The sequence below is a fragment of the Nyctibius grandis genome, chromosome 16 (genome assembly GCF_013368605.1).
Source record: "Nyctibius grandis isolate bNycGra1 chromosome 16, bNycGra1.pri, whole genome shotgun sequence".
NCBI classification, from domain to species: Eukaryota; Metazoa; Chordata; class Aves; order Nyctibiiformes; family Nyctibiidae; genus Nyctibius; species Nyctibius grandis.
In genome coordinates, this window is record NC_090673.1 from 11,745,543 (window position 1) to 11,769,729 (window position 24,187).

At 60.6% G+C, this 24,187-nt stretch overlaps 1 protein-coding gene across 1 annotated transcript; it reads left to right on the top strand.

Annotated features, from left to right (window-relative positions):
- The first annotated feature begins 779 nt into the window (after positions 1–779).
- Positions 780–22,943, top strand: PRRX2 (paired related homeobox 2). Its single transcript, XM_068414131.1, has 4 exons — positions 780–1,023; positions 21,428–21,612; positions 21,787–21,965; positions 22,531–22,943. Exons 1-4 carry the CDS (start codon positions 780–782, stop codon positions 22,664–22,666), a joined length of 744 nt encoding a protein of 247 aa, XP_068270232.1. The 3' UTR covers positions 22,667–22,943.
- Positions 22,944–24,187: the final 1,244 nt, after the last annotated feature.

Below are 24,187 nucleotides of genomic sequence, written 5' to 3' on the forward strand. Positions count from 1 at the left end.
TCATTAGGGAGGTTTCTCTCTAACCCCAAGGGAAGCAGCCTATGAGTTTTTAACTGTGGTGCAGGACGTAATTATCTCATTAAGGCAAGAGAGCCAGGCTTTTCCCAGGAGAGGTGACCTTGCTCCGGGGTTGATGGGGACCAGGCGGGGGGCAGGGGGGGGGCTGGAGGTGGAGGGGGGCCGTGTCCCCCGCTAACCTGTGGGTCACCTCTCCCTATTTGGGGCTGGGGAAACCCGGCCCCTCTCCCCCCCACATCCCTCCCCACAGAGCGCAGCCACTTACACTTGTTGATAGAAGCACTTAAAGCAGGGGGGGGGGTGTGATGTGGATGGGGTAAGAGGGGGGAAAACTGGGTCTCCCTCCTTCTGTGCCCCCCCTTCTCCGCGGCTCGGCTGCCGGCGGCACTCGGCCCCTGGCAGGGGGGCAGGTCGCCGTGCCGGAGGGGGGTGGAGGGGACACGAGGGGCCGCCCCGCTCGGCTCCGAGCAGGGGCGTTTGTTTGAACAGCTCCAGAGCAAAGAGCAGGGGAAGAAAGTTTGGGCTGGGAGCGTGGTTTTTTCCCCAGACGTCAGCACAAGGCGGAACCGGGGCTGGGGAGGGAGCCGGACTCACAGGGCAGCCGGGATTTTTTTTTCCCCATTTAAAAAAAAAAAAAATTATTATATTTTTTCTCTTTTTTTTTTTTGGAGGTTTTTCTTTTTGGAGGGGTTGGGGAAGGGGAAGGGGGCCGGGGAGCCACCCGGCACCTCGGGGTGGGCTGCGGGCTGGGGGTGGGAGCCATGGACTCGGCGCCAGCCTTCGCCATGGACAAGCCGTTCGCCCCCAGCGCCGTACGCGGCCCGGAGCCGCCCGAAAATCCTCAAAGCCGAAAAAACTTCAGCGTGAGCCACCTCCTCGACCTGGAGGAGGTAGCGGCCGGTATGAACGGGACCCCCCCGGCCGGCCCCCCGCCCGCCGGGGGCGGCAAGGCCATGCCGGAGCCGTCGGGAGGCAGCAGCGGCAGCGAGGCAGCGCCCCAGGACGGTGAGTCCCGCCGCCCCGGGACGGGCCCCCCCGCTTCGGGGCAGCTTTGGGGATGGGGTGTCCCCGCTGTCCCCCCCTCCCCCCCGCGCCGGGCCGGGCTGCCCGCGGGCAAAGGGGGTCGGTGTCCCCCCGCGGCGGGGTGGGGAGACCGGGGGAGCGGGTGGAGGCGAGGGGTGACCCCCGTCGGGGCGAGCTGCGAAGGTACCGACACCCCGACGGCTGGGGCAGAGGGACCCCTCGGACAGGGACATCGCACCGGGGACAGGGGGCACAGGAGCCCGCACCGGCTGCCCCCCTGCCGCCACCGGCACCCGGAGGTGCCGGGTACGGGACGGCCCCGGGCAGCCGGTGCGTCCCGGGGTTGCGCGGCCTGCGGGATCCTCCCCTTCCCCCGGGGCTCCCCGCCTGGGTTGCCGGGCCCGGGGAGCGGAGGCGGCCCGGCGGGGCCGCGGGGACCGGGACGCAGCGGCTCCTCTCCCGGCGCCCGCCGCAGCGCGTCTCCGGGCCGGCAGCACCGGGCCGGCGGGGACGGAGCCGGGGCTGGGAGAGTGGACAGGGACCGGCCCGGGACGCGGCTTCGCGGCGCTCTGTCCTGCCGGGAGGCGCGTTTGTACCGGGACAGCCCCGCCGGGCCGGGGCTCCGCGGCTGCCACCGCAGCAGCGCGCGTCCCTCTGCCCGCCCCGGCGCATCCCGGCTCCTGTGCCCGGTGCGGGGGCGAGGAGGGTTCACCCCGTCCCTGCCACAAAGCCCCGGTCCGAGGGCAGCCGACAGCCCCCAGAGCCCCCCGGAGCCGGGTGTCCCCTTGGGGCGCAGAGCTGGCGGAGGGGACCCGGGGGTGGAGGAGAGGGGGGGCAGAGCGTGGGGTGGAGGTGCAGCCCTGCCGCCTCCCCACGGCCCGGGTCATGGTGCCCACCCCGAGGGGACCCTGGGGGTGGCATCCCCCAAACCTTCCCCCCGTCTGGGTTTTGGTACCCCAGGCAGCCCCACCCCGGAGGTTGCCCAGACCTGCGGTGAGGGGCTCCCGGTGGGACCCCCCCCATGCAGGGTGCTCCCTCTGTCCCCTCCCACAGCTCCTGCATTGTGTGCAGGTCTGAAGCATCTTTCTCCCATGCACAACTCCCTGCACAACCTGCTTCCTCCACGGAGAAACCCCCCCGAGCCCCCCAACCTGTCTCTGCTTGGGATGCTGAGGGCTGGGTGAGGCTGGGCACTGCTTTCTGGGATGGTATCTGGCGTTTTCGGCATTATCTCCCATCCTCCCTCCCCTTCCCGTGGGTTTTGTTTGTACTTCTCACATTGCCTTTGGGACTGTGGGGAGGATTTTGCCCACTGAGGGGATCGTACAGGATGCCGTGTGGGATCAACACAGCTTTTGGAAACCCAGCCCGCAGCAGCCGGCTCACCTTGCAGGGCTATTTGCAAAACAGCAGAGAAACTACCACCCCGCTGAGCTCCTAACACACCCCAGAGACGCTCCATGGGGACTGGGGGTGATGCAGACGCCAGAGAGAGAGAGAGAGGCAAGGGGCTGGCTGATCCCCACATGCCCATTTTTCACCCTAAAAGCCCATTCCTCCTGGGGCAGAGGCCCTGTGGGGTTTGGCCTGCTGATCCCAGCACCGCTGGACACGGGAGATGTTTCCCATTAGCACCTGTTCCAGCGAGGTTGCAGGGATAAAGGCACCGTCAGCAGCTGGGATGCCCCAACAACCCATCCAGGAGTGGAAGCATTTCTCCCTCTGATCCCACCTGGAGAAATACGTGAGCGATGGGAGCTGAGAGCAGCGAGCAAGCAGAGAACAAGGAAACAGAGAAGAAAACTTGTGTGCATGCAAACATCACCTATGAGACCTGTTACCCGCTGCCACGGGCTAAACTCGGATGCAGTTTCCTAAATCAAGATGGGGAGACACTAAATACCAGACAAATGCCCTGCCTTTGCGAGCATCAGCCTTTTGCTACACATCTGCGATGCTTTTGGCATCAGCGTGATGACAGCAGAGGAACTTCTACTGGTAACGTTATCTTTTATTGGCATCCTAAAGTAAAACAGCCTCAGCATTTTCTCTTGGCTTCGTCTTCACCATCGTGGGTTTTTTTTCTGCCAGCTGCAAGTTTGGAGCCCCACAGGTTGGTGGCAGCGGGTTCATTGAGTGCAAACGGACCCCGGTACCCGAGTGTCGCTCTGCAGCGTGCGGCTCTGTGCTCCAGATGGGAAGCTGTTGTCAGGGTCATTGTGCCGGTGGGTTGGAGGCAGAGCAGCCCCGAGCCTGCTGCGAAGCTGCTGGCACCCCCTTCGCCGGGCAGGGCTCGCCGTGGTCCGGGGGCCGCGCGGGCAGAGCTGGCGCAGGGATGCTTTGGGCAGCCCCAGGCTGTGCTCAGCAGCCCGTGACCTCGACAAAACCCTCTCCCCTTCCCCAGGCAGCCACAGCAGGAGGAGGCGTCTGCTCCTGAGGCTGGCAAAGCTCAGGGCAGGGTTTTATTCTTTGTAGAAATGGATTCAACTCCTCCCTGCCCTTACCTACCACCCCGTCCCACAGCCCTCCCAGCCAGGGAGGGAGGCTGGGGGCAGCACCATGTCCGGGGCCACCAGCACATCTCTGCTGCAGGAGCAGCCCCTCTGTTAGTCCCTCGCAGGGCTGGCGCATCCCTTCCAGCTGGCACCGAGGACCAGAGCCCTCCCCACCTCCAGTTCCAGCCAAGGGGGCTGCTCAGCCCCTGCCTTGGCCCCAGCCCCAAACTGGCCCTGAGGGCACCCAGCGCATCCTCAGCTGTGCCACACATCGCTCTCACAGCACCCGAAAGTTAAGAGGCAGAAATCCCACAAGCCAGGCACGAGCGAGGAAACACCAACAGGGTGGTGAGGGCTCGTCCCCATCCTCATCTTCATCTTCATCTTCATCCTCATCCTCATCCTACCCTGGAGCGGTGCAGCAGCTTCCCATCGAAAACCTTCCGCACAACTTCTGAGGTCTTGAAAGCTTGTTCACCTCCTTTCATTAGACTAACAAATAATGTGTAACGCGAAACATCTGTTAACAACAGCCCTTAATGTTCTCAAGATGATAAAGCAGGAGGGTAATTTTAGCCAGCGGGCCTTGACTGATGGCTTTTCAAACAATGAACTTACTTTTGGTGCCGCCTGGGGATGGGAGAGGGAGTCGGGCGCTGGCTCTGGCAGCCGCTTCGGGGCTGAAAACTCAGAAGGAGCCACTTTTGTCACAGCCGGGCTCAGAGGAAGGGCTGCGGCCCCTCGGAGGGGATCCTCCGCGTGGGGCAGGCGTGCATTGCCCGTTCGGCTGCAGCCGGTGGGACCGAGCGGTGGCATGGGGAGATGTGGTGGCCCCTGAGCATCCCATTTGCAGAGCAGCTCCTGGGGCCCCTTCCTCACCCCTGGGGCAGCCGGGACCCTCCGATCCGTGCTGGGGCTGTGCGGATGCTGAGCAGAGCAGTGATGAAGCGAGAGGAGAGGCTGCACCCGAGGGGGCAGGGGGGATTAAGATGATGTTACAGCAAATTGGTTTTCGTTATGTAAATGAGGGCAGATACAGGTGAGGCAGGGAGGGGAAAAGGGGAAGGGACTTGCTTTTGGGGTCAAGCGGTGGCTGGTTGCCCCAAGCAGCTCCCGGGCTCAGGCACCTTCCCCAAGGCAGAGCTATCCCAGCTGGTGTCCCCATGGTGGCCCAGCCCGGGAGTTGTGCTGGTCCTGGCTCGCACGACACATTTTGGCTGTGCTTTTCTGCCTCCCCAAATGCCGCTTGTTGCCGCTGGATGGGGGGGGACACAGTTCGGGGAGACCTCGACCCCTCCAGCTGCGGGGACAGGAGGCAGCCCTGGGACACCACAACTGCTGAAAAAAGGCCAGGATGTGCCCATGGGGATCTGCCTTCCCTGGGACATCCATGCACGTACGTGGCTCGGCTGTAATTAAACCCAGCATCGTTAACTCGTGGCCGACTCCCTGTACCTGGCTCAGGGGAATACAGACCCCTGGGGCCAGCAGGGCTGGGCCACGGGCATGGGGAGCCAGCTGAGGTACCCTGCCCTGGATTTCTGGACCTGTCAGACCCCTCTCTCCAGCACCCATCTGCTTTCCACGGCCCCAAAAGTGCTAGAAATCCCCCCAGCCCCTCTCCTGGGAGGCTTTCCGTGGTTTCTGGGTGACTGCTCGGGGAGAGATGGGGGTGTCAGGACCTCGACTCAGTCCCTGCAGTGGGGAAGAGGCTTTGAGAAGTGTCTGCTGGAGGTGGCTGCAGCTCTCCCAGGAGATGCTCTTGTGCTTTTGTTCCCTGAAGGAGGAGACAGCAGAGGTCCTGGCTGCTCAGGGTGGCACCAGGACCTGCTCGCCCCAGCCTGGGGGATGAGGTTGGGATGTGCTGGGGTGGGACACGACCCGCCGGCAGGCAGCAAGGCTGGGGCATGGGGTTTGCAGCACCCGTGGTCCCTCACTGCTCCCCAAAACAGCACCAGCTGAGGGTCCCTGGGCACAGGAGCCCCTGTCCGTGCTCTCCTCCTGAGCTGGCAAACCTCTGCAGGGCCCTTGGCGGGGACAGTCCCTGCGCGGCAGAGCCGGGAACGGTGGCATCCAAAGCAGGGGGGCAGGCGAGCCATCTCGGTCCTTGTAAGGCCAGCGCAGGCGGGCTGGGTGGCACCGGGACAGGAGCCATCCTTGCATGGCCATGGCTCTCAGCAATCAGACGTCACCTTGACTGTACCCAGAGCCTGCCTGGGGACATCTCCCTCCCTGGAGGGCTTTGTGGGCTGCAGACCCCAAGACAGGGGGTTTGTCTCCATGCAGGGACGGTGCCCACGGGGCTGCTGGAGCAGGACGGTGCCCACGGTGTGGGGGACAGCACAGCCAGGCCTTGTGCCCAAGGCCAGCACTTGTCCAGCTCCCGGTGCTGGCAGGTCCCTGGCGCAGCATCCCTCAGCGGTACCCAGTAAGCGCCAATGCCTGCGGGCGGGAGCTCCCCGCCCCGGCCCGCCCCCGGCCCTCCACATTTGTTTGCGCTTAGTGCGAGGCTGGTGACAGGCGAGGGATGGATGGGGAGCGGGATGGATGGGGAGCCTGACGTGTCCCGCCTCGCCCAGACGGTTTCCAGCCGCTCGCAGGGAGCCCAGCGCATCCCAGTCAGGAAAAGAAAGGGCTATGGGGAGGGACCCACCATGCACCCCCCCAGGCTTCTACTGGGGACAGCCCCAACCAGCAGCCTGACCCCTCCAGCCAGGCTTCTCAGCCCTAATTGGGAACCCCCCCGCCATCGTGGCTCTCACCCTTCGTCACTGCCACAGGACCTGCTGTCCTGAACATGGTCCTCTGTCCTATGGGTGGGGGGAAACTGGTCCCTGGGTCTTGCCCATCCAAAAGGTGGGTGGGAGCAATGCTTTTCCCATGGCGTGGGCAGGGCGAGAGGCTGAGGTAGGTCACAGCCCTGCCAAAACCAGCCAGAGCAGCACGAACCGCTGCCACGTGCAGGCAGGGAGGGACCCTGGGGTGGGGGTCACAGCTGGGAGACCCCAGGTCTAATGGGGATTCTGGCTTGGGGTCCACCCTGGTACCACCGCTCTCTTCTTCTCTGTCCCCTCCAGCCCCGAAGGGTGACACCCACTCACCGTCCCGCTCCTCCCATGGTGACACCTGCTCACCATCCCGCTCCTCCCCATGGTGACACCCGCTCACCATCCCGCTCCTCCCGTGGTGTCACCCGCTCACCATCCCGCTCCTCCTGTGGTGACACCCGCTCACCATCCCGCTCCTTCCCATGCACTGGGAGGATGCTCTCTCTCCTGGGTTGCTGTCAGGCTCTTACTGACTGGTGGCACCTGGGCTCCAATTTGGGGAAACTTTGCCCCCCGATGGGCTGCTCACCCCCCCCAGGCTCCAGACTCCCCCTGCCCCAGCGCGGGGGGCTCTGGGTTGGAGGGGCTTTGGCAGCCCCGGGAGCTGCCTGGCTCACGCCGAGCCCTCCCCGGGGGCGCAGGGAAATACATACCAGCACGTTTTCTGCAGGGCTCTGCGGGGTCCCCGTACATGCTCACATCTGTGCTGGGGAGCCACTGCCAGAGGGTAAAGAGAAAAAAAAATCCAAACCAGGGTCTGGGGAGATGGGTCCCCCCTTGCTGGGGGAGCCCAAGAGTCAGAGCAGCCTTGGCTGGGCCAGGAGGGCAGGAAAATCCCTTTTACCCCCCACACTTCTCATTACTGGGGTTTTTCTCCCCTCGGGCCCCGCAGCGAGCTGGGTTTTCAGCCAGCTTTCGGCTGCTCCTTCCCACCCCCCTTTCCAGTGGGGAAAGGGCGCTGGAGCGTGGGGCAGAGCTGCAAAAGCCACGCCTCAACAGGGTCCGGAGGGGACAGCGGGGCGTCCCGTGTGTGGTGGGGACACGGGGCTTTGCCCCACTCCCTCGGGAGCCCCGGCAGCACCCACTGATGTGCTTTAAGACCCAGCAGCAGCTCAGACACCCCATGGCATGGCCATACCCGGCCCGGGAGGGTGCCAGAGCACGGGGACACCTTGCCAGTCCCCCCCAGGCTGTTATGTCTAGCTCGACCAGGAACAGCTCAGTGCAAGACTATTTCCCCTCTCCTTTCGGGCTGTTATTTCAGGGAACGGGGCTGATTCACAGGAAAAATATGAAATTTCGACTCCGCGCAGCCAAGATGGGTGAATTTCAACGAATCAGCATTTTAAGAGAGCCTGGGCGTGTGTCTGTAGCTGGGAGGCTGATGAAATGATTTGGGGCTTTGAGGCTGCCTCATTAGAAACCCTCCTGTCTCCCAGGGAGCGGGGCCGATCACCCCTTCTCCTGCAGCTGATTTCCTCTGGCCACGGGAATTATCCCCCCAGAGCTGTAGAATCATTGAGCTGAAGCGATGGGGCTTGAAGCAGGATGGGACTGGGGTGCTTTGGGGCTGGTGGAGGCTTGGTGTCCCCAGGCTGGCACCCCATCCCCTCCCCTGGGATGGGATCTGTGAGCCAGAGTAGGCTCAGAGCAACCTTTAAAACACCGGGGCAGCGGGTTGTGGCCGGGCTGAGCTGGGACCAGGCGAGGATTTAGACCAGGGTTAATGCAAATCAGTATTTTCCTGGCTGGAAAAAGCAACTGGGAAGAGGGTGAAAGCGCGGTGGGCAGAGGCAGCTGTGCCCTGCCTGGTGCCTGTGCGGGGACAGTGATGCCCAGCCGGGTCAGGGAGCGTGGGGGACACAACCCCTCCTGGGGAGGAAGGGCTGATCGGGGGTTCAAGGCAGTTTTCTGATGCCTGTTGGCCAGCGCTGACCTGGCACTGCAGAACTGGGTTGTTTTTCACTGGATGCTCCCAAAATTTCTGAGAATTTGAAAAAAAAATCCCCCCCTCACCCTCGAGGCATTCCCGACGTTCGTGTTCACCCAAGGGACACGTGGATGCGGGCGATGGTTCCCAGCCTTCCCACGGTGTAATGAAACGCCCCGTCCGTGCTCAGCATCCCTCACTGGACACTTCCCCCGGGAAAACCAGCCCCAGCGCTGGGACCTGACGGGGGCATCACTCGGGGTGCGGGGGAGGGGCCAGTGCCCATCCATGGGGCAGCCCCTCGCCCACGGGCAGCCCAGCAGCTCTGGATCCCATTGTGGGGAGGTGGGGGGTAAATGGGATGCTGATGTTGGAGGGGTTGGGGGAAATTGTCCCAGCTCGGTGGGGACACACGCACCCCTCTGGGGACGTTAGGGGGACAGATGGGGGTCCCCCTTGCCATCCCCCTCCCCTGCGGCTCTGCTGGGTGCAAACGGCGTTAATTGAGGAGGAGGCGTAACGAGGCCGCGGAGCTGCTCCTTCCCCCTGGGGCTGTGGGGCAAACGGCTGGGGGGGCAGCTCATGTCCTGGGGGGCTGCGGGGGCGGGCTGGGAGCCTTCTGCGAGCAGCAGCGCCAGCCGCCAGCCCCCTCCCCTTCCCTCCTCATCCCCCCTTTGGAGTGCGTATAATAAAGCAGCTTTTCAGCTGCGGCTGCAGTGATAGATCAGGAAGAATTGTATGAGTCTATTAAAGTCTGTGTGTCTCCGAGCGGAGACTGTGGCTAAGCCAGGCGCCAGGCTCGCGCGCTGAACCAGATGTGGAGAGGCGCCATCCTTTCCAGCCACCGAATGTGAGAGGCTGCAGGCTTCACACGCGAGGAAACCGGAGCGCACATGGCCGGGGAGCCGGGGGAGCGCGGGGAGCACATGGCAGCGCTGGCGCGGAGCGGGGAGGGGGCACGGGCTGGGGGGGGCAGCCCAGGTACAGGGCTGGAGCAGGGGGGGGGCAGCAGAGCGTGCCACCCCGGGCTGGGGGCTGCACCCCGAGTCGTGCAGGGCATTGGGGGGGGGGGTGCGTTGCACCCCGAGCTGTACAGGGCATCACAGTGTGCGTGTGTGTGGGGGGGTTGCACTGCACCCCAAGTTGTGCAGGGGGGCTGTGTTGTACCCCAGGTCGTGGAGCACATTGCCTGGGTGGGGATTGCGTTGCACCCCGAGCTGTACAGGGCATCGCAGTGTGCGTGGGAGGGTTCCATCACACCCTGAGTCATGCCAGGGGGTTGCGTTGTACCCCACTCATGCAGGGCACGGCTCAGGTGGGGCTGGCCCTGCACCCCGAGCTGTGTGGTGCCCTGTGGTGTGTGCAGGGGGGGGGCCGCGTCGCACCCTGAGCCGCGCAGGGCATCGCAGGGCTGGGGCTGGGTGCTGCGTTGCTGCTGGGGGGCATTGGGGTGGGAGCGGCAGGGGTGCTGCGGGGGATCCCGCAGGGGATCCTGCATGCAGGGGATCCCACACGCAGCGGTGGGGAGCAGAGCCTGGGCCGGTGGCAGCACACGGGGCTGGGCAGCAGCATGGCCAAGGAGGGCGCGGGACGGGGCGTCCCCAAACCCACCGGTGCCATGGGGCTGCTCCTGCCTCTGCCCATGGCAGCCTGATGTGGGTTCAGGAGAGGGAAAGGGAGCAGGAAGGGTCAGGGGGGAGAGGGAAGGACGGAAAAAGACGGACAGAAGGGATGTGGGAGAGGCAGAGGATGCCATTCTGCCGGGAACAGCCGTGGCTGGCAGCTCGGGAGGGCTGGTTGCCCCGTGAACCGGGATCCCACGTCCCCAGCAAAGGTGTGAAGCACAGCCCGTCCATGGGTGCTGTGGAGGGGACACGGGTGACGTGGGGATGGCCACTGGTGCGGTGCCGGGCTCCTTCCTCGCCGATTTCACTTTCCTGGCTGGGCCGGCCACATGGCTGTAATTTGGGGGCTGTAAATACCTCAGGGGAATTTTTAAATTAAAAAAATAACTGTTTTCATTTAAATTAAAAGACACTGAAGCATTTCTATTAGTAATAGAGGTTTATAAAACTTAAAACAAATGTCGAAACTGAACTACCAGGCACTGTCCACTTCGCGAAGCCCTTCGCACGGTCAGCACAACCCGGGTACGCGTCGGGGGTTAGGGTTTAATGAGATTTGTATGACAGTGCCCAGAGGTCCCTGACCCGCACCCCAGGACCCCAAACACTGGTGCCAGTGTGTCCCCCACTTTACTCCTGGCTGGGTTTTGGGGCCTGGTGCTGGGGTTGGGGTCCCCAAAATGGTGTTTGGGCCCCCCAGGAACCCGGAGGGGAAGAAGGCTTGGGGTGATGAGGGCGAGGGCCTCAGCACCACCGGGCTTTGCAGAGGCGGGACCCTGATGTTGCTTGCCCCCACCCTGGCACTTCTGAGGTGTCCCCTGGTGTCCTCCCCACAGCCGGTCATGGCCCCTCCTTGGCCATGGCGCCAGCAGCCCCCCCGCCATCCCTGCCGTCCCCGCTGTCCCTGCGCATGGCTCTGCTTTAACCTGCAAACAGTTAACGGGGCTGGGTTTAAAAAAAAAAAAAAAAAAAAAGATACGAGCCACTTATTAAAATGGATGTTTTACAATAAATTTGGCGAGAGGCCACCGACCTCAAATGAAAACCAGACCAGAGGACAGTGATGCTGCTCGCTGGCGAGGGTTTCTGGGACGCCCATGCATGCGTGCGCCCATGAGGGTCCCCCTCGGAGCAGCGGTGGGATGGGGTCCTGCCCAGGGGCCCACACCTGGCCAAATGTGCCACTGTCCCCGGCAGGGACGCCAGCCGATGGTGGCAGGACGGGCTCTCGGCAGGTGCCGGCGCTTGCTGGTAAACCGGGCGCTCGGTGGCACCTTGGCCTGGGTGTGAAAAATGCCCAATTGGCCTCAAAAAAGAGAGAGGAGTTGAGTCGGTGGCAGGAGACAGCAGGAGGGGACACTGGGGGGATTCCCACCATTCCCCTGGTCCCTGCCCATCCTCTTCCCTCCCTCTTGGCAATGACCCTGATGCAGTGGGGTCTGTGCTCTAACCTGGCTGGTGTTGGGTTTCGGGGCCAGATGCCATCAAGGCTGGCTTGCTATGGGCTTTTGCTTATTAAATTTCAAGGAACCACCTTTTTTGGGGGCAGGCAGTGCAGAGGAAGGCTGGATCGCTGTGCCAGGGGTCCCTCCCTGGGAGCCAGCCCTCTGCACAGCGTTCCTGCCACGCAGCCCTGGCTGGTTTATTTTTTAAACGCCGTGCAAAAGTCCCAGCGAGCTCCTGGCACCGTGATGGTCCGAGGCACCCGCCATCCCGTCCCCTTCCCAACCCCCCGGGGAAACCCACTTCGCGCTTAAAGCGGAGTTTTTGGTGGAGCTTTGCAAGCACAGGTGGGTGCTGCTCTCGGGCCGGCACTTGCACAAGTCTCATTAGCATTAATTAATAACACATGACCCGTGCCCTGCTGGGAAACCGTGTAACCTGTTATGTCAGGCGGCCACACGTCAGCGACGTTGGCACCTCTGTGGCTGCATCATGGATGCACCAAACGGTGCCTAAAAAACATTTGTGGGATGAGGAGAGAAGCAGCATGTGCCGTGCTCAGCCTGGCACAGGACAGTGGGGCCCGTCTGTCCCGGCATCGCCCGTCCTGGCATCCCGCTAGCCGGTGGCCGTGGGCAGCCGCTGTGGCCATCCCCTCTGCCCAGCCCCCGGGGCTGACCCAAACCCCAGCACTTTGGCAGCGGGGCCGGGCTGGCCGTTTCCCCGCGCCGCAGAAGCCCCCTCGCACATCTGTTAGCCATCACCGCCGCTGCCACTCTCCGCGCTCAGCTATTTTAATGCACAGCACAAACGATGCTGGCAGAGCCGGGAGGCTGCATCCCGGGTGGGTGCTGGGGGCCTTCGTCCCCAGGGGCAGCCCAGGGTGCTGCAGCGGTGCGAGGTGCAGGACAGCCTGAGCGCTGCTCGTGTCCTACCACGAGAAGGTCTCCTGGCCGGGAGATGAAAGCAAACCCCCCCGGTGAATGCTCCCTCGCCGGGGAGGCTCCCGGCCGCTGGCGGCTGGGGCAGAGCCAGCGCCTTTTGTTGGTCCCCGGGCCTCCACTGCGGGGGCTGGCAGATTCGTGGGAGAACAAAATTAAAATTCCTGATCCCCCGTCGGTCGGTGCTGCTCTGTACTTGGCCCGGCTCAGCGCTTCAAACCCACCACGGTGCCTTTTCCCGAGGCACTTGGCTGTGCCGTGAGGGCTCCAGATCAACCGGCCGAGCAGCTCTGGCCACTCCTGGCCATGAGCATCTGCCTGAGGAGCCCTTTGGTCTGACACGGCCTCTCTGAGCATCCCTGGGCCAAGCCAGGAGCTGTGGCACACCACGCACCACATCCCCGTACCTTCCCTGTCTCCCCCTCTCCCTCTTTGGCATTTGCAGGGAACATCCCAGACCGGCACCATCGTGGGCAAGTTTTTGGCGGCTCGGTGTGGCCCCAGTCCCATCTAGGCAAAGGGGGACCCCAGAGGGGAGTGAACCCCCTGGAGCTGCACATTCCCCTGCCAAGAGCAGGGAAGATGCCAGACCCAGACCACGCAAAGCTGACCAGGGCACCCAGCGGTGACCACCACAGTGCCGCCATCCCCAACAAACTCACACAGATGACAGACCCTTCCCGGGATGCTTTTCTCCTTGTCCTGTCATCCCTCAGAAATAAAAAAACAGGGTACCCAGTGGGGAGCAGGACCCCGTCTCATCCCCCCCCTTGTCCCCTCTTGCGGCTCCATCCCTGCGGAGACCTGATGCAACAGAGGCCACGGCGGCGCTGGAGCCGGGACAGCCCATTGTGTGGGGCTGCGGCCGCAGCCTCCTCGGAGCGCATGGGATGCCTTTGGCAGCTCCCGAAAACCCTTCGCCAGGCTGGGGTCACCCACTGCGCAGGCACGGCCCTGGGAGGGAATTTTTCGCCTGCAGATCGCTGAGCCCGAGGGATGCGCTCAGCACCCTGGGTCCCGGGCTGGCTGCCCTGGGCCGGTGCCACCCGTCGGCGGGCGCAGACAGGCAGTCTGAGCCCTGCGGCCCCGCTCAATGGCTCCCGGGGCGCGTGGGAGCCGAGCCCTGCGCCCTGCGCCAGTGCCGTCGCACAGCTTTAAAGGCTGTTTCTGGAGCAGTCGTTTCAGAGGATGCCGACGGTGCCAGGGTCTGTGATCTGGATCCCGCTGCAGGGTCGGGGCCGGCGCCGGGGTGCTGCGGTGCATCCTGGAGCTGGGGAGCCTGGCAGCAGGGGCTGTCCATGTCCCCTTCTCCAAAGGCCTGTCCCCAGGCAGGCAGTTCCCACCCCAGGCGAAAGGTGGGTGATGGCACCATCTCCCCCAGCTGCCTGGGAGAGTGGGGGGAATATCTCCTGCTGCTTGGCTCTCTCCTGCTGGAGCTTCATGGCCAAAGGTGTTCTCCAGCCCCTTCCTGAGGTGTGACAGCATCTCACCGACCCTGCCTCCTCCTTCAGGGAACATGCCTGCAATTAATTCATTAAATGCTTCCACTAACACGGGAGCTGGCTGTGCCAAAACACCGTTCCAGGGCCTGGCCCCAACTGGGTGAGCACCATGCTGGGCTGTGCACGAGCCTCCGGCCGGGGCAGGAGCCTCTGGCATGCTGGGAAGGGCTGTGAAGCATTTCAGGGGGGCTTGGCACATCAAAGCCTTGGGGCTTTACCTGCTGCAGACGACTGCAGCCCTGTGGATTTCACCAGCTTTCAGGGCGTCCTCTCTACATCACCCAGACTTGGCTGGCCAGGTCCTCACCTGGTGTCTCCAGTATCTGGGTCCCCTCTCTTCATCCCCGTCTTCCTCCCCTCCTCACTGTGACACCGCCTGATCTTGTCCCTCTCATGCGCTTGGGTTTTGCAGCAGATAAATCACTGCTGCCCTTACTGGAGAGACGGCTTTGAATCCGCTCATGGCTCTTACCCATGGATTCGGTGGCTGCTGCTGGGCTGGGACCATGCCTAAGAGAGGCAGCATCCTGCAACACGGGGCTCCTCCTTTCCAGGTTCCTTCTGGTCCCAAACCCCAGCTAAGCATCACATTCCCACCGCATTGGCTGCACTAAAGATGAGGATGAGCTGAAAACAGGCTGCAATGCCGCAGTCGTATCGTAAGCACAGGCTGGACACATCCCCGCTGGATGCAGGGATGCTGCCGGCTCGGCCGGCTCTCCAGGACCGTCCCAGCTTGCTCAGGCTCTCGGTCAGACGTGCCACGCTGGGTGCTCAGACACCAGCCCTGGCATCGCTGCTGAGCAGCAATTGCAGCGTCTGGGGGTGCAACGGGAGAAGCCTCCCGGGTGCGGGGGGTGCAGGCTGTGCATGGACCATCCCCGGGGCCGCAGCACCGCCGGGCAGGGTCCTCCCAAACATCGGGTGTCCGCGCGGCCAGGGGCAGCGAACTGCAGCGCTGGGTGGTTTCTGGCTGGTGCAGCGGCAGCTCTATAACCATAAACCAGTCTGCTGCTGCCTGTCAGTGAGCGTGGGCTAAGGCCCCCCCGGGACAGCCTTGGCCTCTTTCTTGGTCCAGGCTTTTGCTGCTCCTTTTTAACAGAGACACTTTTCCCCCAGCAAAACTGGCAGCCTGTAAAAACGTGTCAGCGTTTCAGTTTTTTCACAATTAATGAGGTGAAACATCCTCGGAAACATTTCGCTGTAGTGTTTCTCCAGTAGCTGAGACTTGCCCCTCTCTTAAATTTTTCATGTATGCCACTTGAGCCGGGAAAGTTTCCTTTGGACTCAGCACATTTGGACCCCACCGGCTTCGATCCTCTCCCAGAGCCTCTGGCATTCCCAGGGTCTTAATGAGGCTGGGGCTGGGCTGGAGGGGGAGCAGGGAGCAGCGGTGGGTCGGGACGAGGAGGTCGGAGCCTGGAGGGGGGCTGGCAGCCCCCGTTCCCCTGGGGTACTCCATCCCCCATTCCCACAGGTTGTTCCCAGGGCAGGTTTGGACCTCGCAGCATCGTGTTGAGCAAAGCCAGGGCTGGTGCCCTGTGGGCAGGGGTTGGTGGCCCCAAGGGGCTTCTCCCCTGGGTTGTGGGGTGAAACGACCCAGAAAACAGAGTTATGCTTATAGGGTTTTGCCCCCAAGCTGCGACGCCGTGTTGGTCCCATGCACCCGGGCTGGGCTCGCTGGTGGGTGCAGGAAAGGCACCGCGGTTGGGTGACCCAGCACACATGGCAGGGCAGCTTCCCAGCTGCTTCCCAGCCCCCCGGGCTTCCTGAGATGATCTGGGGAGATTAAAGACCTGCAGCAGTGTAGGCAGCTCCCACCATCACTTCTGCGACAAACCCTGTGCCGCCTGTGCCCGCGAGCGGGGACAAGACCCCAGCTGCCCTTTGGCCTGCAGAGCATCCCTCCTGCTGCCCTCCTTGCTGCAAAGCCCCAGCGTGAGCAGGTAAAACCAACCCTGGGGGCTCCCAGCTGTCCCCAGCCGTGTCCCAAGCCAGGGCAGTGCTGGCAGTAGCTGCTGGAAAGGGGGTTCAGCTGCGCTTGGCTGCCTGTGCACCCCCAAACCACCCCCCCAGCTTCGGGTGTCTCAGCTGAAGGTTACGTGATAAAAAGGAGCCGGAGCGGGCGGCCGCCGCGGAGGGGCAGTTCCCAAACCCAAGGGCTTTGCTCACTGCAATCCGAAGGGAAACGCTTCCTCCCTGTCGCATGATTTAGAGGAACAAGTTAAACAACTGCACATGAAACTCTGGCGGACGTCATCGCCGGAGCTCTCCTCGCTTCCCCCGGGTGTGTAAAGGGATGAAGGGAGTCCACATGTTTACCGAGAGAGACCATGGGAGAAATGAAAGACATTGTTTTTCCAAAGGATTTCTTGGCTGTAAAAGGCCTCCACCACCCTGCGGCTTCCCTGATGAAGGCCCAGCGTTAATTTGTTAAATCCACATCAAGTGCCCGGAGAACCCGTTGTTTATTTTTGCTAATTCAGCCGGCCGAGATCAAATTGGGGTTTTATTTGTTAAGGATAAACCTTAATTAATAAAAGCTATTTATTTGGTTAGAGCTGGCCGCAGCCTGAGGGTCAGATATGCCACGATCATTATTTCAAGTAAAACAAACCCAAAACGTCTCTCAACAGTTTGAAAAAACGTAGAAACTTAGAGGGCTGAATTTATTTGTCTTAGGAAGAATTTACAGCTAATTCCCTCCAGGCTATTTCAACCCTTAAATTATACTCATGAAGAAAAAAAGAGGAAAAAAAAAAAAGCCATTCCAGGCAGAGAAGGGAAGTAAACGGTATGGTAGATTTGATCATTTGGCTGGGGGGGTGTGTGTGAAAAATTTAAAGCTTAAAAGGTCTTTGGCAAACTGCTCGCAAATAAATGGAAACGCGTGAAATAATTTAAGAGCAGAAAACTGTTCGGGGCTCCGGGGTCTGCGGTGCAATGGAAAATGAAACACGTTGGAGGAGATGTAGCCTGGGGCTTTTGCAGGAGAGGGTTGAACTCGCTCCCTCCTGGCACAGCCCCTGAAGAAGGGGGGTATTTGCACCCCGAAGCCAAGCGGCAGAGCTGGAGCCAGCAAAACCCGTCCCAGGACGTGGTGGTGCACGCGGGGGGGTTTGCAGCATCATCCCAGGGAGAGATGGGCTTGCAGTCGGCTGAGGTGACCATCCCGGGTCGCAGGGATGGTGCTGGGCAAGTGCCGCGCTCGGGGATGCGCATTTGGCAAAGAAACCCCCCAAACTGGGTGTCCAGAGGGGTCCCACCCCGCAGCAGGAGGCTGAGCGCGGTTGGCGATGGAGCCCACCTCCCAAAGCCACCCCGAGGGCCGCGCTGCCCTGCGCAGCGTCCCTGCCGCAGCGTCCCTGCCCGGGGACATCGCGGTCCCCGGGCTCAGGCATGCGAGCGGCCGGGTGTTAAACGGTGGTTAGGTCTGGATCGCAGCTGCACAGAGGTCGTTTATCGCTCGCTAATGGAGGTTGTAAGTCAAAGCCAAAGCCTGGGTGGAAATCTAGTGAAAATTACCTCTTTACAGCGCTCGGCAGCTGCCGCGCGGGAGGCGGGGGGGTCCTGCCAGCGTGGGGCCCCCCTTGGCAAGCCCAGCGCCCAGGCTCTGGCAGCCAAAACCCACCAAGTCCTTCTGATGGAAAACTGGTGGAAGCACAGAGGGAAAAGGAGAGAGCTGGGAAAGCGGCGGGCACTGAGCTGAACCCGTGCAGCTCTGACCCAGTGGCGTGGGGGCCGCTGCCTCCGCAAACGGGGCAGGACTGGTCGCTCCCCGGTTCCCGGTGGCGGGGGGCGCTCGCCGGTACGGTGCGGTCCAGCCTCACCAGTGCTGGTATGGCACGGTCCAGCCTTGCCAGCACCGGTACAGCGCGGTCCAGCCGTGTCAGCGCCAGTACGGCGCGGTCCAGGCTCGCCAGCGCTGGTGGTCCCGCATGGAGAAGGGTTTTGGGGTGACTCCCAGCACCCCAGGACACCCGCGGGGCAGAGCGCTGCCCCCTGGGCTGCCCGCAGCTCTCGGGCAGGCAGCACTGCCTGGGGTTGGGCATCGTGGAGAGAAGGCTGGAGGTGACTCAGGCTGCATTCAGCACCCCAAGACTCATCCACATCATGGGCGAAAAGACTCGTGTCTTTTCTAACACACTGGGGCAATTTAGGGCTTTTTTGTGAATCGCACTAGACACACCCTGCTCTGCACAAAGCCCCTGCGCCTCCCTCTGCCCCTCCTCCCCTCCTTGTCATCTTTCGTTATTCGGTAACGTTATCCCCCCCAGTTTCCCCCTTCTCTTGCATTTTTTTTCCCTTTAGCGGAAATTACAATCAGTGGAAGATAAATACACCGAAGGCGAAGGTGGCTGGGGGGGTGGCTCAGGAGCCCCCTCTGACCTCGGGGTTGGACAATCAAGCCGATGCCTCCAGCCATGCCCCAAACGAACCCCCAGATTATAACTGACAAATGCAAGGGTCCAGCTTTCTCTGTAACCTCCCTGAGCGCTGCTTTGGGGCAAAAGAAAGACATCGGTGAGCTGGTTTTTAACTTTGTGCAGTTACTAACTCGTATTCCTGGAAGCTCATCGGGGTGGGGAACCAGTTTCCGATTCCTCCATCAAGTTGTCAGAGAATCCGGTTAAATCAGATTCCCATGGAGGGGTGGCATCGAGATGGTCTTCAGGGAACCCAGCCCATCCCCTTCCCCATTCCTTCGGGGGGGGGAAAGCCCGTCCCCTTCCCGCTATCCTTCCTTAGTGCTGCTCGGTTTTGGAGAGCTGATTTGGGGTTATGAAAGCATCTTTGATAGAAGTGATCCAGCCCGACTTTGCACGCTGTAAACCTGTCAGACGCACACCGCCAGCAATTAGGGTGGCATTTATCTGGTCCCACAAGCCTGCGATGCCTGAGCTAATGGGGAAAAGATGTTGATCCGTTACCAAGGCTCATCCTTGGGCGGAGCAGACGACCCAGGCAGGCGTGCCGGGCCTGGAGCATTAAAACCAGCAATAGTGGCTGAACAAAACGCCCCAACCCAGCCATGGCCCATGACTTGCAGCTCTCCAACCACCCAGGAACCACCGGCACCTGGACACATCCTGACCCAGTTCCAGTCTTAAATCTCCATCCTAGAATACCTGCCAGCCCCATATGGAATTGCTCGGACCTGCCTGGCTCCCGTGGCAGTTTAACTCTTGCCTTCGCAGGTTTGGGGAGATAGAAACCAGCCAGAATCTGGCTGATTTCCTATGGAAAATCCAGAATCCTACAGAGCTGGTTTGAGAGTTAATTTAAGAAATCTTTCCTCCTCCTCCTCCTCATTTGGTTTCCTCCTCATTTCCTCCAATTTGGTTTCAGCCAAATTAGAGTGGGTGAGAGAAGCCATCACTTATGGAAAAGTCCTACAGCCAGATTTTAAATCGGGGACAAAACCAAAGGAGGTTTATAAAGTTTATTTATACGTTTACTAGGGTTCTGTTGAAATCATTGCCAGTTCGGTGGGGGGCAGCGGGTGCCCTTGGTGACGGCACTTTTTGAACCAAGCCCCAGTCTGTAATTTCCCCAGGAGCCCTACGGGGTGGCCATAAACTCACAAGGAAATGTCTCTCGCTCTGTTACATCCTGTACCTCCTTCCCAGCCTGATGCTTCCCATTTCAGTCCCAGGCTCCCAGAAAACTCAGGGACAACCATGGCTGAACTTCATGTATTTTAATCCAGCGGCTCGTTAGCTCGCTGAAGGGAAACAGGACCAAAAAAGGAGTTTAACTAAAAGGGGCAACTGGAAAGCAGAGACTGGCAGAACATTTGAAGCTGCAGGAACAAGGGTTGGAGGGAATCTGGAGAATTTTATTTGTGAGCCTTTAAACATGAACGGCGGTGAAGGGCAGCGTGCAGTTTTCTGGCCAGGGAAAGGACCTCAAACCTGCACGTATTTCAGGCGTGGTGCCGTCCGTCATGTCTTTACAAAATTGAGAAGGCCATGTCCCAAATACAAGAGCAGGGGCTGTTCCCAGCCCAAGGGATGGTCAACCAAGGTCCAAACGGACCTAGAACACAGTAAAAGACCCAGAGAAATGCTGGCAGCTGCAGCGAGGCCCAGGGAGGTGGACGGAGCTCCTTTCGTTGGTGGCATCAGCCAGCAGCATGGTTTTCAGAGAAGGGTGCAAGGAAGCTCTGCAGTAGCTCTAAGTTTGGACCCTGCTTTGGGCAGAAGGTGAATAGTCCCAGGGACAACCTGCCAGCAGATATTGGGGTTTCTCTGGTCCTCATGACTCATCTCAGGATGGGACAGTCCTTGAGAGTGGTACACTTGGGCACAAAGGGACCTTATGGGCTTGGTGGAGAACTCGGTGGTGGAGGTTTCATGGCTTGAATTATTCAGAACTAAGGTCCAAGAAGCTTTTTCTGGCCTTAAAGACCTTGGAACCTGTAGTTTCCTCCTGCTCAGGAGCTTGGTGGTGTCTTGAAGCAGGAGAGTTAATATCACTTCCAGTAGATTTCGTCACTTGCTCAAGTATCATCTGAAAACGCTGCACATCTATTTAATAAGCATCAAGACAGCTTATTACAAAGCATTTATTTCTTGAGCATATTCAGGGAGCGGTAATTCCTGCCATCGTGGCCTCTGCAATGATATAGAGCAGAAAACCCCAATATAACCCTGCTATGAATCAGAATGTCATAAAACTCTTAACATTTCAAATAATTCCAAAATACTTTCCCACCAGTAGGTACAGACTGGATCCAGATGCTTTATTAACAGAAAGAATAATTAACCAGTACCTCCATAAGGAAGAATGACAGTGAGACGTGTTCCCCATGAAGCTTTTGCAGGCAGCTGACTGGGTATCTCGGAAAAAGACTTCATAAACTCGCCTAAACCTGATGATATTAGCGACAAAGAGATTAATCTCAGCCTGGCTGAAAGCCCAAGATCAATACTGAGAAACCAAACTACACCCTCGGCTTCATGTTTCCATGAGCCAGCAAAGCCAGGAATAAACACTGTGGAGGCCGAGCTCTGCGAGACGTGATGGCATTCGTTCCTAGCTCTGAAGACCCGGGGTTGGATGGGCAGATGCTCAGCTGCAGCCCTGTGTCACCCTGGGGACATGCCACAGCTGGGGCTTCAGGGGGTGCTGGAGGTGGGAGCTGAGACCCACACCTCAGAGATGTTTTCGTGCTGAATTTCCATCGCTGTCCATGAAAACTTGACCTAAACCCTTAGCCCAAGACACCCTGTGGACATGTCCCCATTGCAGGGCAGCTGTGAGATGCCGTCCCAGCAGTTTGGGGCAAGTGCTGCCCCAGAATCCACTGAGACTTGTATTCAAAATCAGGTGCAAGTGGTTTTATCCAGATGTGAAACCACCACAGGTCTTTGCAAATGTGGGTTTAACCCTAAGCTCCAGCAGGACCTGAAATAGGTTTTGACTCTCATGGAGACCACAGGGTTGCACATATGCTGCTCCCCGCAGAGTCCCCGGTGCCCCCAGGGAGCATGGCTGGTATGGAGCAGGGCACTGCAGGCCCCCAGGAGGGCTCGAGTCCGGACAGGTCCCCGTGTGGGGTTTGTGGCGTCTCGCATGGGTCTGGCTCTCATGTGGCCTCTTCTGTGCTTTCCCCACAGGTGAAAGCCTGAGCCCAAGCCGTGGGGCAGCCAAGAGGAAGAAGAAGCAGAGGAGGAACCGCACCACCTTCAACAGCAGCCAGCTGCAGGCTCTGGAGAGGGTCTTCGAGAGGACGCACTACCCTGACGCCTTCGTGCGGGAGGAGCTGGCGAGAAGGGTCAACCTCAGTGAGGCGAGAGTCCAGGTGAGCAAAGGTTTGTGTGGGAGAAAACACCACCCTCTGCCTTGTCCTCAGGCAGGAGCAGGAACTGTCCCCTCTCTCGTTTCATCCTGCACATGACCACGATCGGTAGGACGGATGCTTGGGACATCCCTGCTCGCACCAGGTCCCCGCTGACCACCTTCCCTCCCCGTGCAGGTCTGGTTTCAGAACCGGAGGGCCAAGTTTCGCCGTAACGAGAGGGCGATGCTGGCCAACAGATCGGCATCGCTCCTCAAATCCTACAGCCAAGAAGCAGCCATTGAGCAGCCCATGGCACCGCGGCCCACCACGCTGACCCCGGAGTATCTCTCCTGGACCAGCACCTCCCCGTACAGGTAGGTGCAGGCGCTGGAGGAGCTGGAGAGGAGATGGCCATGGGACAGGCTGCCTAGGGACCACCCCACCGCCGTGGGAGTGCAGCCCTGTGCCACTGCTGAGGACGCAGGGAGTTTTACAGGGCCAAAAGAAGCTCGTCCTGCTTTGCTTTGAGAACCCATTTCAGCCCCGTCTGAGCATCCCCTGCCCACCGCTGAGCAGGCTTCCCTGCCTCCACGCATTTCAGAGCTGGGGCGGGGGCCCTGGTCCTCGCAAGGGATTCGCTTGGCCTTGAGCTGACCCTTCCCACATCTCGGCACGGGAGGTGGCATGGGTCCCTTCTGGTTCCCAGCTCTCTGCGTCCAGCCATCTCATCCAAAAGCTCAAGGCAGGGCCTCCTGGTGCATAGCTTGAGGGGTTCCCATGTGCATCCAGCCACATAAAAATGCTGAAGCTTTGACTGGTCTTGTGGGAGATGTCCAAAAGGGAACGGCCAGTCTGGCCGGGGAAGCTGGCAGGACCACGCGGGGCACAGGGACTCCTCCGTGGACCATGCCTCATTCCTCCCCTGCTCCCTCCCCGCAGCACTGTGCCCTCCTACAGCTCCAGCGGGACCGCAACGCCCACCCAAGGGGTGAACATGGCCAACAGCATCGCCAGCCTGCGCCTCAAAGCCAAAGAGTTCAGCCTCCATCAGAACCAGGTGCCGACCGTGAACTGACCAGGGCAAAGCCCATCCTGTGGCCTCATCCAGGGTACAGCGTGGAGCTCCGGTGCTGGTCCAGGACGAATCCGCCACCCACCAAACCCACATGCCACTGATCCAACGTCTCAGCACCTCTCCTCTCCTCTTCCCTTTTGAAGGTTGAGTCAGTCCCAGGCCGAAGTGGCACATAATTATAGCCACATATGGAGCAAACTTGGTTAGAAACTTGCTTTTCCGCACACCCTCATAATAAAGGCTATATATACACACACACATACCCCCCACGCGCTCTTCGAGGACAAAGAGACTTGCCAAGGGAACAAGAATTTGCTTCCAAACATGGAAGGATCTTGGACTATTGGATTTGACCAATTTGGGTATGTCGCCCAGAGAGCCAAAGAGTCATTGGGTCTTCTCCTCCCGCAGGGACAGCACGCAGTGGTGGGAGGATCACGAGCCCCGCTTTCTGCCGGGCTGTGACCCACGGCACCCAACCACGCGTGCTGAGGGTGACCCACGTGTTCACCTCTTCGTGCATCCCCAGCCGCGGTGCTTGGGAGAGGCTTTGGGAAGCCGGTGGCTCGCCCCTGCCGCGGCCAGTCCCGTCCAGCCCCCTGCACCGCACTGCCTGCACTTAGGAGCTGCCTGTGTCAATGGCGTCAGGCTTTGTCCCTTCCCAGAGGGGTGAGGAGGGCTGGAGCATCTCGACAGACTTGCTTGGAGCCTGTGAGCTCTCCCACAACCCAGGGGAGCACCGCCAGTCCCCAAGCAGGCACCACCGCCCTGCTTCGGTGGGTTTGCCAGCGATTCTGCAGAGCCCCAGGTCATTGAACCATCCCAGGGAAAGAGAAAATTGGAAAAAGCTGTTGGGTTTCAGCTGAGTAGGCGGCTCCCAGCGCTTTGTGCCAACGGCAAAGCAGGCTTCGCCTTCCGGAGGCACAGCCTCCCCGTCGGCAGCTCTGCAGATGTGTGCGGAGATCTGGGGCTGGTGACTCCATGGGGGTGGGCCTTTTTGGCTTTGCAGAAAGGAAATGGTTTCCCCCTCATCCCACCCTGCCGTGCAGCCTAACGAGGTTGCAAGGTGGGACGTGCAGGGGGATGGACACAGGGTGGGCAATCTTGCCCCAGGCTTACGCCACCCCAGTCCTTCACCCATGGGACTGAGCAGCAGAGACACGCACCCTCCACCTTCCCCTGCCAATACCGCAGCAACGGGGGATGAGCCGGAGTGATGGAGGTTCTACCCTGTGGACAAAGTCCTCCTGGAAACCAGACCACCCTTTCCTCACCCACTGTGAAGAGCCACCAGCCAAGCACAGGGACACCACCAGCTCAGATGGGTGGCCTGGGTGGAGAATGCACCAGCCCTACTTGCCTAGAAGGGCTTAGCCCCGCTGTGGACTGCAGCAGTTGATCTTAGGATGAATACAGCAATTGCCAAGGTGCTTGCTCTAGATGTACGTCCTCCGGTGTGCAACACCAAGGCTGGAAGTGTCCCAACTACACAAGTGCCCACCTGCGTCCCCACTGCTCCCA